At 38.0% G+C, this 15915-nt stretch overlaps 1 protein-coding gene across 1 annotated transcript in view; it reads left to right on the top strand.

The window, feature by feature from the left end:
- ROS1 (ROS proto-oncogene 1, receptor tyrosine kinase) overlaps positions 1–15915 on the top strand; it is a 141465-nt gene that overhangs the window by 41630 nt on the left and 83920 nt on the right. Inside the window, exons 16-17 of the mRNA XM_003255618.4 lie at positions 2168–2359; positions 6821–6921. Of these exons, the coding sequence (XP_003255666.2) occupies positions 2168–2359; positions 6821–6921 (293 nt within the window). The remainder of the gene's footprint in view (positions 1–2167; positions 2360–6820; positions 6922–15915) is intronic.

Raw genomic sequence — 15915 nt, 5'->3', positions numbered from 1 at the left:
AGTTAAAGCATGGCATTCTAGATGCTCTAGAACAATACTTATCCACTTCAGCGACTTGCACACCAATTTCTTTTTTTTTAAATACCTGTGCACCACTTATGCTATTATTTATTTAATGTTTATCTTTAAACCAAGTCACTTAAAAATTTTTTTTTCTTTTTTTGAGACACAGTTTCACCCTGCTGCCCAGGCTGGAGTGCAGTGGCGCCATCTTGGCCTCTGCCTCCCGAGTAGCTGGAATTACAGGTGCACGCCACCATGCCTGGCTACTTCTTGCATTTTCAGTTGAGATGGGGTTTCACCATGTTGGCCAGGCTGGTCTCGAACTCCTGACCTCAAGAGATCTGCCTGCCTCGGCCTCCCAAAGTGCTGGGATTACAGGCATGAGCCACCGCTCCCAGCCTCATCTCACTTTTAAAATATGATTTTTTTGTAAATTAAATTTATCACTATTTGTTGAATTAGTTATTTTTTCCCCAATAATAGTTTAAATAAATACATGAAAATGCTCACCTGAGGGTTGGTGTCTTGGCAGGAACATGGCATGCTCCAAAGGCATGATTCAAGGCAACTAAGTGAAGAGACTACTTTCAAAGGTGTGCACAGGGCTAGGGAAAATGAACAAATGATGGTGAAGCATCCTCACGGTTTACAAGTGTGGGAAGATGTAAGTCTAGGTGTGAAGAGGCAAGGGGAAGGAGTGGAAGAACCTGGTGAGGGCTGTAGCTGTAGGAGAGTAGCTGATATGGACTGTGACTTTAGGCACAGAAGCTGGTCACTATCAAGATATATGGTCTGGCAGGGAGCCAGCTAAAGGAATAAGAACCCCAACCCCTCCTTCCTCCTGCCCTGTGATCTGCCAGTGCTTCCATTGGCTGAACCTCCCCAGAGGCCAGACAACAACCCTTCAACCTAGCAGATAAAGTCCATAGATATTGGCCTATGGGGGCACAGAGTAGGGTGGAGAAGGGTGGAGATTAGACCTAGAAGCAAAATAAAGACATCCAGCACACCTGTGGAGTGATATATTTTGAAGAGAAAGATGATGGTTAATGACAAGAACATTGGCCTGACAGATCAAGAAATAAGGTATTGAAATCATTTTTAATCAGGAAAGTACTTGCTGTCCATTCATTTATTTGTCCAGCAATCATTTATCTACTACCAATGCATTGAAATCCTTGAAAGAAGGCCAAGTAGGGAATATAAAACAAATAGACGACATGTCCTTGCTATTTTAAAAACAACTTTGTTGTAATATAATTCACATAACACAAAATTCATTCTTTTATTGTGTAGAATTCAGAGATTTTTTAGTGTGTCCAGTGATGTGCAGCCATCATCAGTTGTCCCTGCTCTTCTGATGAGATAAAATACATATATGAAATAAAGAAGCATATGAAGCAATGTATTTAGAGAGAAAGCAATATGGTGCAATCTGAATTCATAAGTGCCAAAGATGTGCAAGCAGAATGAAATTGAGTGGGGTTAGTCAGAAAACACTCCCTCAAATGGGTTAGTTTAAAAATACTTTTGAAAAAGGAAATGAAAGAGTGGACATAAAAACCAGCGTTAAGTATTTTCTCTATCTCTTATAAAAGTGTTTAACTCCAGGACAAATTGTTTAACTTTAACCCACTTTACCTGTGAAAAAATAGAGAATAGAAATCCTTCATAAGCTTAATGTGAGGATTACAGGAGTTTATATTTTAAAGATAAAAAAGTACAGTGCCTGGCACATTATTGATAATCATGAAATATTAGGGAACTACGCTGGTAGAGAGGAACGAGGAGAGATGTCATCATTTATAAAGACCATATACATCTTTTTTCGGGAGTCTAATCAAATATATTCCTATCCAGCAGTGTTCACATTGTCTGGATGTATAATTAGGAAAAGCAGTTATTTTTATGCAAAGTAAATTTATTTCCCTTTTCTTTGGAGGCATGAAAACAGATAGCCCCGTGAGGGCAGGTGCCATGCCTGTTTGCTTGTTGCTGTGTTTCCAAGGCTTATCACACTACCCAGCACATAGTGCCAATCACTATTTGTGGTTGAGTGAATGAGTGGATTAATCAAGCAATTTATTAATGATTGCAATAAACTATTCAGAAATAATAATGTCACTTGAAAGACATTAACTGGCCATACAATTATGTTTTTTAGATACAAAGGCAGTCTGTGTTGACGGGACACACAGACATGGTTACCCACGTGAAGCTATTGGTGAATGACATGGTGGTGGATTCAGTTGGTGGATATCTCTACTGGACTACACTCTATTCAGTGGAAAGCACCAGACTAAATGGGGAAAGTTCCCTTATATTACAGGCACAGCCTTGGTTTTCTGGGAAAAAGGTGACAAATTAAAAGATCTGATCATTTAGTAATACTAAATAGCTCTATATTTGTGATATAAATATAGACTCCTAAAGGAAATACTGTTTTGGTAAGATCTTGGTTTAACCAAGATTTCTGTTATTTGAAAAAAAAAAAGCCTTATTTGGTGGTCATAATTGAAAGCCTTATTTGATGGTGATAAATGATTATGTAAGTTCAAATGCACTATGGAGATTTTTTTGTTTGCTTTATGTTGAGTGAACCCAACTTAAAAGTGTTTTAATTTATAACTGTTTTTATAGTCTTAAGGACTTCTGTTGAATATTTTAGAAGCTTTGAATCAGGTGGTGACTAGGTATTTTACTATTTGCAATCAGTTTTGGGCACTGACTGTTCTAAAAACTGTTTCTAAAAACTAGGCAAATATTTCACTTCTGCTCATTTCTTTCCTTATCTGAAAAATGGGACTGTTAACTATTATTCTACCTCCTAGGTTTTTTTAATAAAGATTATATGAGATTATTCATGAGAAGGAGTGGGAATAGTTCCAGGTACAAAGTAAATGCTCGGTAGTTAAGCTCTTATTACTCAACCTGCAAAATATGCCTGATACAGGAAGGTTTCTAAAGCAAATGTTACTTTTACTTCCTCAGCTTCTACAAGCAATACCTATTTTTGTTGAATCTGTTTAGCTACCCACTAGGTATCCATCTAAGTTTCTAAGTTTTATTTTTTTCTGATCATATTAGCGACATATTTCAACTGTGAAGAACTTGAAAATTGCAGAAATGCATTAAGAATAAATAAATTATTCACACCATTTCTACCTAATGTATCCCTTAAGATTTTCTTATTTCGAGTCATTTTTTTCTGCAGAGATAAAATATACATAATACGGAATACCAGATGATTTAAAATATATATATATATATATATATGAACTAATAGTTGAGTCACTTGATCTCCAATTCTAATAACTTATATGGGCCGTAATTCCCAGGATATTTAAAGAGACCCGATTTGCATTACATGGATTATAACACAGACATTTAAAAGAGGTGGAAATTTATGTACCATATCCAAAGATTAATCATTGTTGTCAAATAATAAAAAGGTCTCTTAATTCTATTTTGGAGTCACTTGAGTCTGAATACAAAGAAAGCATTTTTTTTTGTTTTTCAAAAAATATAATTGTTAGGGAAAAGCATTTTCATTTTTGTAAAAATATATTGATAATATTATCTCAAGAATAACTTCTCCACCTCAGGGACTTTGTCAGTAATCTTCCCAGTGTTCTGATATGGTTGTTTGAGTACTCTCACCAGCCAGGATAAAGCTCTGATGTGACCTTGGGGACTTTCCCATAAATGAGTGAGTCATCTCAGCATGTTTGGGGGAAATTCATCCTTCTTACCCCTCTTTAAATCCCCCCTACAAACGCTTATACACTGCAGATGGGGATGTAAATTAGTACAACCTCTATGGAAAACAGTGCAGAGATTTCTTAAAGAACTAATAGTATTTCTATCATTCGATCCAGCAATCCCACTACTGGGTATCTCCCCAAAGGGAAAGAAGTTATTATATCAAAAAGACACCTGCACACATATGTTTATGGCAGCACAATTTGCAGTTGCAAAGATAGGGAACCAACCTAAGTGCCCATCAACTGATTAGTGAATAAAGAAAATATGGTATAAATACACCATGGAATACCACTCAGCCATAAAAAAGAAGGAAATAATGTCTTTTGCAGCAATTTGGGTGGAGCTGGAGGCCATTATTCTAAGTAAAGTAACTCAGGAATGGCAAACCAAATACTATATGTTCTCACTTATAAGTGGGAGCTAAGCCACGGGTATGCAAAAGCATACAGAGTAATATAATAGACTTTGGAGACTCAGAAGGAAGAAGGGTGGAAGTTGGGTGGGGGATAAAAAAAACCCTACATATTGGGTACATTTTTAAACTACCCAGGTGACTGGTGCACTGAAATCTCAGCCTTTACAGCTGTACAATTCATCCATGTGACCAAAAACTACCTGTACCCCAAAAAGCTATTGAAGTTAAAAATATATATATAATAGCCGGGCGCGGTGGCTCATGCCTGTAATCCCAGCACTTTGGGAGGCCGACGCAGGCGGATCACGAGGTCAGGAGATCGAGACCATCCTGGCTAACACGGTGAAACCCCGTCTCTACTAAAAATACAAAAAATTAGCTGGGCGAGGTGGCAGGCGCCTGTAGTCCCAGCTACAAGGGAGGCTGAGGCAGGAGAATGGCGTGAACCCCGGGGGCGGAGCCTGCAGTGAGCCGAGATCGCGCCACTGCACTCCAGCCTGGGTGAAAGAGCGAGACTCCGTCTCAAAAAAAAAAAAAAAAAAAAAAAATATATATATATATATATATAAAATAAAAGCAAAAGAATGGAAATTAACAACAACAACAAAAAAAACACTCCTCTCCAAATCCTCTCCCAGGTTGTCAAGTGCAGTTGTTGCTTTTGCAAATCTGTGTTCTGGTTCCATGGTTTGATGTCTAATCTATCTGACTCCCTTAGTGACTGGATGTTTTGAAGGCAATGCATTCTGCATCCAGCAAAGCTCTTCATCTCTCTCTTGTTCACTGATGTCATGTACAGATTTATTATGCAGTAATAATATATTTTGCAATCAGCTGATATAATGAAATACAGTCAGGCAATTATTTATAGAAAGGCCCAATTACTTGTGTGATAAAAAAAGAATGAACAAAGTAAGAGATTCTCTAAGGTAAAAAGATACCTTTTGCCACATCTGATGAGCTCAACTCACAGCATATGGTACATTTTACCATAGAATTAAAATTTAACATAAGGGTTTTAGTTTAGATCAGAGAGGTTTATATAAAAGGTATGGAGTACCCTCTGACTGTTTAAATATGAAGCTGCTGACTGCTGTGGAGGAATGGGATGATGACCGAACACCTGAATTTTACTTAGAGTTTGAATAGTTTGTTGTATTCCAGCAAAAAATTGTAGAATCTCCTTTTTAAAATAGATAAAATAGGCTTAATTTGTAATGTAGAAACTCTAGTGCATCTCATTGCAAATAACCAAACAAGGTTAACCTGATTTCTCTTTAACTGAAAAAAAAAAAATCAATAAATCTCTCTCACCATGGAGCAAGGACATGATTCAACTCCTAAAAGGCTGAGAATTGCCAGAATACATTTTTACCTTCTGGAGAATAAGTTGGTTAAATTTTGCTGAAGATAGAAGGCTGTGATTTGTGTGACAACCAAAGGGTTTTTGCCGTCATGTACCTTAGAACTGTTTCTTTGTAGCAGGGTAACTTTTCAGGAAGAATTTTTAGCTCTTGGATACCTTAATGTAGTCTTTTCACATCTTTCACTGGCTCATCATATTTGTTTAAATGCTGCTGTATCTTGCTAAAGATGTAGTCATCAACTTTAATTCTATTGGGTATACCTCACAGCCTCTAGGTATGTTACAAGGAGATTGCACTGCTCTGAGATCAGGCTACTGGCAATCTTAGCTTATTTGAAAAATATTTGTAAAGTCAAAAAAAGCAAAAACAGGATCTTTGGATAGTAACTTCTATCTATCTCATGGATTCTATTCCATATCTCATGGATTCTATGCCATCAGGCCTCATCTAGATGACTGGATGTAAACTTAAGATATACATTGCAACAAGAAAGCAAAGAGTAGGAAGAAGTGGTTCTCATATGCCATCTGGAAATAGGGCTTTATATACACATTACTCTTCAATTTTAACCCATAAATATCCTTTGCATATGATCTTTTTAAAGTGTATGAGAATGTTTTGCATTGCAATTAATAGAAAATACAATTCAAAATGGTTTAAACCATTGGTGGCACGTTGGAATCACCTGAGAAGTTTTAAAGCATACTGGAGCCTACGTTCCATCCCCAGAGATCATAATTAATAGAGTGCAGCCTGGGAATTGAGATTTTTAAAAAACTCCACAGATCATACTAATATGCAGCTATGTTTGATAACAACAGGTTTAAACAACAACAAAATTCACTGGCTCATGTTGCTAAAGAGGCCAGAGTTATCACTACCTTTAGGCAAGCTTGACACAGGCTCAACATTTCAGATTCAGTAACTCTGGAGTGTGATTGATAATTTATATTTGTTCCAAGTTTCTAGGTGATGCTGTTGCTGCAGGTCTGAGAATTATGCTTTGATAATTACTGGAGCTAAGTATATAAAAGTGAATAATATACTCCTTGCCTTTTTGTAAAATTTTAGGACACCAGTGTTTATATCCAAATAACATAGTAATAAGCATAATCATATAACTTTTATAGTCAGAAAACAGTAAAAGTTACTGAATTTATTATTCCAAAGAGGATGTTAAAGAGAAATCTATAGCTTAAGTGTGAACTGTTCACAAAGTTATGCTTCAGACATGTATTTGGTTTATTTTCTGACCTTACTTTCTATTTAGGTAATTGCTCTAACTTTAGACCTCAGTGATGGGCTCCTGTATTGGTTGGTTCAAGACAGTCAATGTATTCACCTGTACACAGCTGTTCTTCGGGGAAAGAGGTAAGTAGAGTCCCTCAAAAGCAATTGATTGAGAAGAAAACTTGTCAGTCATAAATGATAATGCATGAAAATTCATTTATTCCTTCAATAAACATTTTCTGGTTATCCACTGTGTTGCAGGCATTGGGCTTGTAGGGTAAAGAGGTTTGTAAATAACTAGTTACAGTAGAATATGGTAAGTGCTGTGATGGGGTATGAAGAGAGTACAGTATAGACACTCAGGAGAATGCTGCTTAAGAGTCCAGGAAGTGTATGGATAAGCTTTTTTGCTTCTTCCCAAAATAGAGTATACATTATGGAATGAAGGCAGAACTCTTCCTGTGATGTCTTAAATGAAAACTAGAGAGTGAAAGGGACCACATGAATTATCTCCTTGATCTGTGTCCTCAAACTTATCCCCCTGTCCTGATCTTGTCGGTATCTCTACATCTTCCACGTTAGCATTGTCAGATATTTTAAAAATAAATTTTACACTTTTATTTTAAAAAATTAGTTAAAATATACATAACGTGAAATATTCAGATCTTAAGTGTTCCATTACATCAGTTTAGACAAATGCATTTTGAGACACAGAACATATTCATCATTACAGAAAATTCCTGTGCCCCTTCCCAATCAATCTGCACCCCTCCAGAAATATGTACTTTTTGTATCTGGCTTCTTTTACTTGGCATACAATCTTTTGCGATATATTCACGTTGTTATGTGTATTAGTTTTTCCTTTTTATTACTGAGTAGTATTCCATTGTGTGAAGATACCACTGTCTGTGTATCCATTCTATGCATGTCTCGATGGACATTTTAATTGCTTCGTAATTTTGGTTATTATGCATAAAACTGAATATTTGTATACAAGGCTTTCTGTGGATGTATACTTGGATAAATACCTAGGAGTAGAATTGCTGGGTGATAGGGTAGATAGATGTTTATATTCTTAAGTAATTGCCAAACAGTTTTTCAAAATGTTTATGCCATTTTACATTCCCATAAAAAATGTATGAAAATTGTGGTTCTTCCGTATCCTCTCAACAGTTGGCTTTGACAATCTTTTTTATATTCACCATTCTTTGGTGTGGGGAGCAGTAAATATTGTGATTTTAACCAGCACTTCCCTGATGACTATCAGTTTTGATCACTTTTTCATTTGTTATCAGCCATTTATATATCTTCTTTTATGATATGCCTGTTCAAGTATTTTTCTCATTTTTAAATGAGTTGTCTTTTCATTATTGTGTTGTTTTGTATATAAGCACTTTGTCAAAATATGTGTTGTGAATATTTTGTCTCAGTGTTTAGTTTGTTTGGTTTATCTGCTTATTTTCTTGGTGGTGTGCTTTGATGAGAAGAATTTCATTTTGATTAAGTCCAATTTATGCATTTTCTGTATTCTGTGCTTTCTGTGTTTTCTACAAGAAATCTTAGCCTACCCAAAGTTGCGAAGATTTTATACTGTATTTTTTCTAGAAGCTTTATCGTTTTAGCTTTCATGATTAGATCTATAATGCATTTTAAATTTATTTTGGGGTATGGTGTGAGATACGAGTTAAAGTTTTCTTTTTTTCCTTTCTATAGGGATATCTAGTTGTTCTAGCGCCATTTGCTGAAGAGATTTTTCTCTTTCTTTATTTAGTTGCTTTGGGACCTTTATTGAAAATAATTTGGGCCGGGCATGGTGGCTCACGCCTGTAATCCCAGCACTTTGGGAGGCTGACATGGGTGGATAGCCTAAGGTCAGGAGTTCGAGACCAGCCTGACCAACATGGTGAAACCCTGTCTCTACTAAAAATACAAAAACTAGCCGAGCACGGTGATGGGCGCCTGTAATCCCAGCTACTCAGAAGGCTGAGGCATGAGAATCAATTGAACCTGGGAGGCAGAGGTTACAGTGAGCTGAGATCGTGCCATTGCACTCCAGCCTGGGCAACAAGAGTGAAACTCTGTCAAAATAATAATAATAATAATTTGACTGTGTATGTGTAGGTCTATTTCTGCACTCTCCATTCTGTTCCTTTGATATATTTGTCTACTCTTTTTGCCAGTACTATATTGTCTTGATTACTGTAAATTCAGAGAAAAACTTGAAGACAGGCAAATTCAGTCATTCTACTTTGCTTTGCTTTTCCAAAATTTTTATTTTGGCTATACTTGATCTTTTGCCTTTCCAAATAGATTTTAAAATCATCTCACTAATTTCTAGAATAAATCCTGCTGGAATTTTGAATCTCTTTTCAGTTTAGGGAGAATGAATATCTTAAAATTTTTAATCTTCCAATCAATGAAAATGGTATATCTCTCCATTTATTTAGGTTTTCTTTAATTTCTCTCAGCAGTGTTTTATAGTTTTTAGAGTAGATGTCTAACATACCTTTTATTAGGTTAATGCCTAGGTATCTAATTTTTTTGATGCTTTATGTATGTTATTTTTTAAAATTCCATTTTCTAAATGTTCATTACTAGTGTGGGAAAATTCAATTGCTTTTTGTATATGACTTTGTATCTTATACATTTTTAAGTTAATTTACATGTCCTAGTAGATTTCTTCTAGAATAGTAAGAGTTAGAGTAGTCTCAAAAATGACTTAGGAAGCATTCTCTCCTCAATTTTCTGAAAGCATTTGTATAGAATTGCTGTTAATTCTTCTTTAGTTTTGATAAAGTCCACAAGCTAATTCATCTGGACCTGGAGTTTTCTTTATGGAAAATCATTTGATTACAAATTCAGTATCTTTTAAGGATATAAGGCTATTTATTTTTATTTCTTCTTGAGCCAGTTTTGGTAATTCATGCTTTCAAGAATTTGTCATTTTGCATGAGTTTTCAAATTTTATAATATCCTCTTAATATCATTTTAATGTCTATAGGGTCTGTAGTGATATCCTTTTATACTTCTGCTATTGGTACATTTTTTTCTTGATCACTCCTGCTAAAAGTTTATCAGATTTATTTATCTTTTCAAATAATCTGTTTCTGGCGTTATTGATTTTTTTCTGATTGTCAATTTTTTATTTCATTAACTTCTAATCTTATTTTTATTATTTTCCCTTTTCTATTTATTTTAGGCATAATTTTCTGTTCTTTTTCTAGCTTTTTAGATTGGAAAGAAAGCTCATTGTTTTTGTATCATTCTACTCACTGGCATTTAAAAGTATGAGTTTCTTTCAAGGTCTATATTAGTTGTATTCAACAAATTTTGGTATGTCTCCAACTATGATCGTAGATTTGCCTATAGTTCTTTTTGGTTAATGTATTTGGGTGCTTTATATTTAGTATATTGATTACCTATATACTTAATTATATTGCCTTTTTATCGTTATAAAATACTCCTATTCATCTATGCTAATATTCCTCATCTTAAAGAGTCCTTTGTCTGCTATTACTATGGCCACATCAGCTTTCTTTTGCTTAGTGTTTGCATAGTACAGCTATTTCCATTTATTTAGTTTTTAACTGCATTGAGTATTGTATTGTTTTATTGTTGGTTTTAAATTTTTTATTTTAGTTTAAGGGGTACATGTGCAGGTAGGTTCTATAGATAGTGTGTCCTGGGGGTTTGGGGTACAGATTGTTACCCAGGTAACAAGCATATTACCCAATAGGTAGCTTTTCTTTTTTAAAACATTTTATTTTTTAATTCAACAGGTTTTTGGGGAACAGGTGGTGTTTGATTACATGGATAAGTTCTTTAGTGGTGAATTCTGAAATTTTGGTAAACCCATCACCTGAGTGGTGTACACTGTACCCGATGTGTAGTCTTTTATCCCTCACCCCCCTCCCACCCTTTACTCCAAATCCCCAAAGTCCATTGTATCATTCTTATGCCTTTGCATCCTCATAGCTTAGCTTCCACTTATGAGTGAGAATGTACTTTTTGGTTTTCCATTCCTGGTTACTTCACTTAGAATAATGGTCTCCAATTCCATCCAGGTTGCTATGAATGCCATTATTTTTTTCCTTTTTATGGCTGAGTAGTATTCCATTATATATATACACCACATTTTCTTTATTCACTAATTGATGGGCATTTGGACTGGTTCCATATTTTTGCAATCATGAATTGTGCTGCTATAAACATGCATGTGCATGTATCTTTTTCGTATAATGACTTCTTTTCCTTGGGTGGATACCCAATGGTGGGACTGCTGGATCAAATGGTAAATCTACTTTTAGTTCTTGAAGGAATTTTCACACTGTTTTCCATAGTGGTTGTACTAGTTTACATTCCCATCAGCAGTATAAGCGTGTTCCCTTTTCACTACATCCATGCCAACATCTATTATTTGAGATGGTTTGTTTTTTTTCTTGTTGATTTGTGTGAGTTCCTTGTAGATTCTGGATATTAGTCCTTTGTCAGATACATAGTTTGTGAATATTTTCTCCCACTCTGTGGGTTGTCTGTTTACTCTGCTGATTATTTTGCTGTGCAGAAGCTTTTTAGTTTAATTAAGTTCCATTTATTTATCTTTGTTTTTGTTGCATTTGATTTTGGGTTCTTTATCATAAAGTCTTTGCCTAAGCCAGTGTCTAGAAGGGTTTCTTCGATGTTATCTTCTAGAACTGTTAAGGTTTCAGGTCTTAGATTTAAGTCTTTGATCCATCTTGAGTTGATTTTTGTATAAGGCAAGAGATGGAGGATCCAGTTTCATTCTTCTACGTGTGGCTTTCCAATTATCCCAGCACCATTTGTTGAATAAGGTATCCTTTCCCTACTTTAGTTTTTGTTTGCTTTGTCGAAGATCAGTTGGCTTTATTTCAGGGTTCTCTATTTTGTTACTTTGATATGTGTGTCTATTTTTATACAAGTACCATACTGTTTTGGTGACTATAGCCTTATAGTACAGCTTGAAGTCAGGTAATGTGATGCCTCCAGATTTGTTCTTTTTGCTTAGTCTTGCTTTGGCTATGTGGGCTCTTTTTTGGTTCCATATGCATTTTAGGATTGTTCTCTCTTGTTCTGTGAAGAATGATGCTGGTATTTCAATGGGAATTACATTGAATTTGTAGATTGCTTTTGGCAGTATGGTCATTTTCACAATATTGATTCTACCCATCCATGAGCATGGGATGTGTTTCCATTTGTTTGTGTCATCTATGATTTCTTTCAGCAGTATTGTGTAGTTTTGTAGAAGTCTTTTATCTTCTTAGGTACATTTGTGAGTATATTTTTGCAGCTATTGTAAAAGGGGTTGAATTATTGATTTGATTCTCAGCTTGGTCGCTGTTGGTGCATAGCAGTGCTGAGAGGTGACAACATGCTAGCAGCCCTCGCTTGCTCTCAGCACCTCTTTGGCCTCGACGTCCACTCTGGCCATGCTTGAGGAGCCCTTCAGCCCGCCGCTGCACTGTGGGAGCCCCTCTCTGGGCTGGCCGAGGCGGAAGCCAGCTCCCTCTGCTTGTGGGGAGGTGTGGAGGGAGAGGCACAGGTGGGAACCGGGGCTGCATGTGGTGCTCACGGGCCAGTGCGAGTTCTGGGTCGGTGCAGGCTTGGTGGGCCCCACACTCAGAGTGGCTGGCCGGTGCCGCCGGCCCCAGGCAGTGAGGGGCTTAGCACCCAGGCCAGCAGCTGTGGAGGGGGCACCAGGTCCCCCAGCACTGCCGGCCTGCCCACACCACGCTCGAATTCTCACCGGGCCTCAGCGCCTCCCTGCGGGGCAGGGCGGGACCTGCATCCTGCCATGACCGAGTCCCCCCGCGGTGGGCTTCTGCACAGCCCAAGCCTCCCCGATGGGTGCCACCCCCACTCCGCGGCACCTGGTCCCATTGACTGCCCAAGGGCTGAGGAGTGCAGGTGCACGGTGCAGGATGGGCGGGCAGCTCCACCCGCGGCCCTGGCATAGGATCCACTAGGTGAAGCCAGCTGGGCTCCTGAGTCAGGTGGGGACTTGGAGAACTTTTAAGTCTAGCTGGAGGATTGTATATGCACCAATCAGCACTCTGTGCCTAGCTCGAGGTTCATGGATGCACCAATCAGCACTCTGTATCTAGCTAAGCTGGTGGGGACTTGGAGAAGTTTTATGTCTAGCTAAAGGATTGCAAATACATCAATCAGCACTCTTGTGTCTAGCTCAGGGATTGTAAACACACCAATCAGCACCCTATCAAAATGGACCAATCAGCTCTCTGTAAAATGGACCAATCAGCTCTCTGTAAAATGGACCAACCAGCAGGATATGGGTGGGGCCAGGTAAAGGAATAAAAGCAGGCTGCCCGAGCCAGCAGTTGCAACCTGCATGGGTCCCTTTCCACACTGTGGAGGCTTTGTTCTTTTGCTCTTTGCAATAAGTCTCACTGCTGCTTACTCTTTGGGTCCACACTGCCTTTATGAGCTGTAACACGCACGCTGAAGGTCTAAAGCTTCACTCCTGAGGCCAGCAAGACCACGAACCCACTGGGAGGAATGAACAACTCCAGACACCCACCTTAAGAGCTGTAACACTCACCACGAAGGTCTGCAGCTTCACTCCTGAAGCCAGGAAGACCACGAACCCACCAGAAGGAAGAAACTCCAAACACATCCGAACATCAGAAGGAACAAACTCTGGACACACCACCTTTAAGAACTGTAACACTCACCGCGAGTGTCTGTGGTTTCATTCTTGAAGTCAGTGAGACCAAGAACCCACCAGTTCCGGACACAGTGCTACTGATTTGTGTACATTAATTTTGTATTTTGAAACTTTACTGAATTCATTTGTCAGTATTAGGAGCTTTATGGAGAAGTATTTAGGGTTTTCTAGATATATGATCATGTCATCAGCAAACAGTGATAGTTTGACTTCCTCTTTACTGATTTGGATGCCCTTTATTTCTTTTTGTTGTCTGATTGCTCTGGCTAGGACTTCCAGTACTGTGTTGAACAGGATTGGTGAGGCTGGGCATCCTTGTCTTGTTCCAGTTCTCAGAAGGAATGCTTTTGGCTTTTCCCTATTCAGTGTAATGTTGGCCATGAGTTTGTCTTAGATGGCTTTTATTACCTTAAGATATGCCCCTTCTATGCCAGTATTGCTGAGGTTTTAATCAGAAAGGGATGCTGAAGTTTGTTTGGGGGCTGTAGAGCCCCCAAGAGAGTATGTCCTTTGTCTTCAGCTACGAGGATGGGTAGAGAAAGACCCTCAGTTGGGGCAGGGTTAGGCATGTCTGAGCTCAGACTCTCCTTGGGCGGAGTTTGCTGTGGCTGCTGTAGGGGATGGGGGGTAGTTCTCAGGCTGATGGAGTTATGTTCCCAGGGGTATTATGGCTGCCTTTATTGCGTTATACAGGCCACCAGGAAAGTGGGGAAAAGCCAGCAGTGACCAGCCTCACCCAACTCCCACACAGCCTGAAAGGCCAGTCTCACTCCCACCGTGTCCCCCATGCAGCCCGTGAGTAGGGCTAGGAACTTGCTGCAGGTTACAAGCCTCCCTGCTGAAAAAACAAGTAGGGCTTTCAGGTTTCATACCTCCCGCCTGTCATGGTTTCTGTGTTCATATCTGCACTCCCTATTTGCCTCCTTTCCCAGGTTCTGTCCAGGAAACTTTGTATTCAGTTTAAATTTTTACAAAGTTCAGCTGGAACTTTTCTTCTCCCTATGGTCTTTCTCCAGTTCCACTGGCAGCCCTCCCCAAGGATCTCTGCAAGACAAAGTCAGGAATGGCTTCCCTGGGGACTGCAAGTGCCCACAGGGCTCTTCCTGTTGCTTCCTCTACCGCTATATTTTGCTTGGCTCTAAATTTGCCTCAGCTCCAGGTGAGGTCAAATCCTTCTCCCATGACCTGGACCTTCAGGTTTTCCACAGAGGTTGTGTGTTCGGGGGTGGACACTCCCTATATCACACTTTGGCACTCAGTTTTTTGGCTATCTCACAAAGCCTGCAGCAGCAAGCCTCTTCCTTGAATGGGTCTGTGGGTTCTCTCGGCTTTCCTGGTATGTTCTTTTGGTAGTTCTTGGAGCAAGAGTTCATGATGTGAGTCTCCACATGCCGCTCTGTCCATCTGAATGGGAGCTGCAAGTTAGTCCTTGCCTCCTATTCACTATTTTGGGAACTGATCTGAGTCTTTACATTTAAAGTGCCTTTCTTGTAAACAACATACAGGATTTTGCTTTTTTACACAATCTAACAACTTCTGCATTTTAATTAAGGCATTTGGTTCATTTACACTTAATATAATTATCAATATGTTTGGATTTAAGTCTAGTATCTTGACGTGTGACTTCCATTTGTCTCTCATCTCTTTGTTCTTCCGTTTCTACTTCTTTGCCATTTTTGTGGGTGAATAAAATAATTTTTAGTATTCCATTTTATCTCCTCTAATGACATTTTAAGTATGTCTATTTATGTTTTTTAGGTTGCATTACAAATTAAAATATGCACTTTTTACATGATACATCTTCAGCTTATCAAGTCAATATTCAAATATATCCTTCACTTCATAAATGATTTAAAAACTTTATATATGTCTAATTTTTACCATCCCACTCTTAGTGTTCTTGGTGTCATATGTTTTACTTCTGCTTGTTTAAATAGCTAATAATTTAAAAATATTTAACTAATAGTTTTTAAGGGGGAAGTTACACATCTAAAATTAAAATAGAGGGCATAAAGTCATTAGAACCCAGAATTTAGAGGGAGAATTTAGAGATCATTTTATTTCATAGATGAGGACACTGAGGTCCAGAGATGTTCATACATTTTCCTAATGTCACATTGTTAATCAGAGGAATGGTCAGGAAGTGATTAACGTAAAGCAAAATATCACATACTCTAACGGAAAGATTTCTGATATTAGGTTCTTGGGTCCCCAAAGGGTTCATAGAAGGCTTTAGGATGTGTCAGTGCTCTGAAATTGAGGATTCATATCTTTCATCAAAATTCCAAAAAGTCTCATAAAGTTCAATAAGTATTTTATGAAGACAATGCTGACAATATTTTTAGAATAAAAATTACTTTTTTTGGTAAGTAGAAAAACTCCAAGTCATGGATACCCTGAAAAAGGAGTGTATGTATGTGTATATTTATCTA

Source organism: Nomascus leucogenys, chromosome 3 (assembly GCF_006542625.1).
Source record: "Nomascus leucogenys isolate Asia chromosome 3, Asia_NLE_v1, whole genome shotgun sequence".
Taxonomy (NCBI): Eukaryota; Metazoa; Chordata; class Mammalia; order Primates; family Hylobatidae; genus Nomascus; species Nomascus leucogenys.
This window is presented reverse-complemented; position numbering and strand designations above follow the sequence as displayed.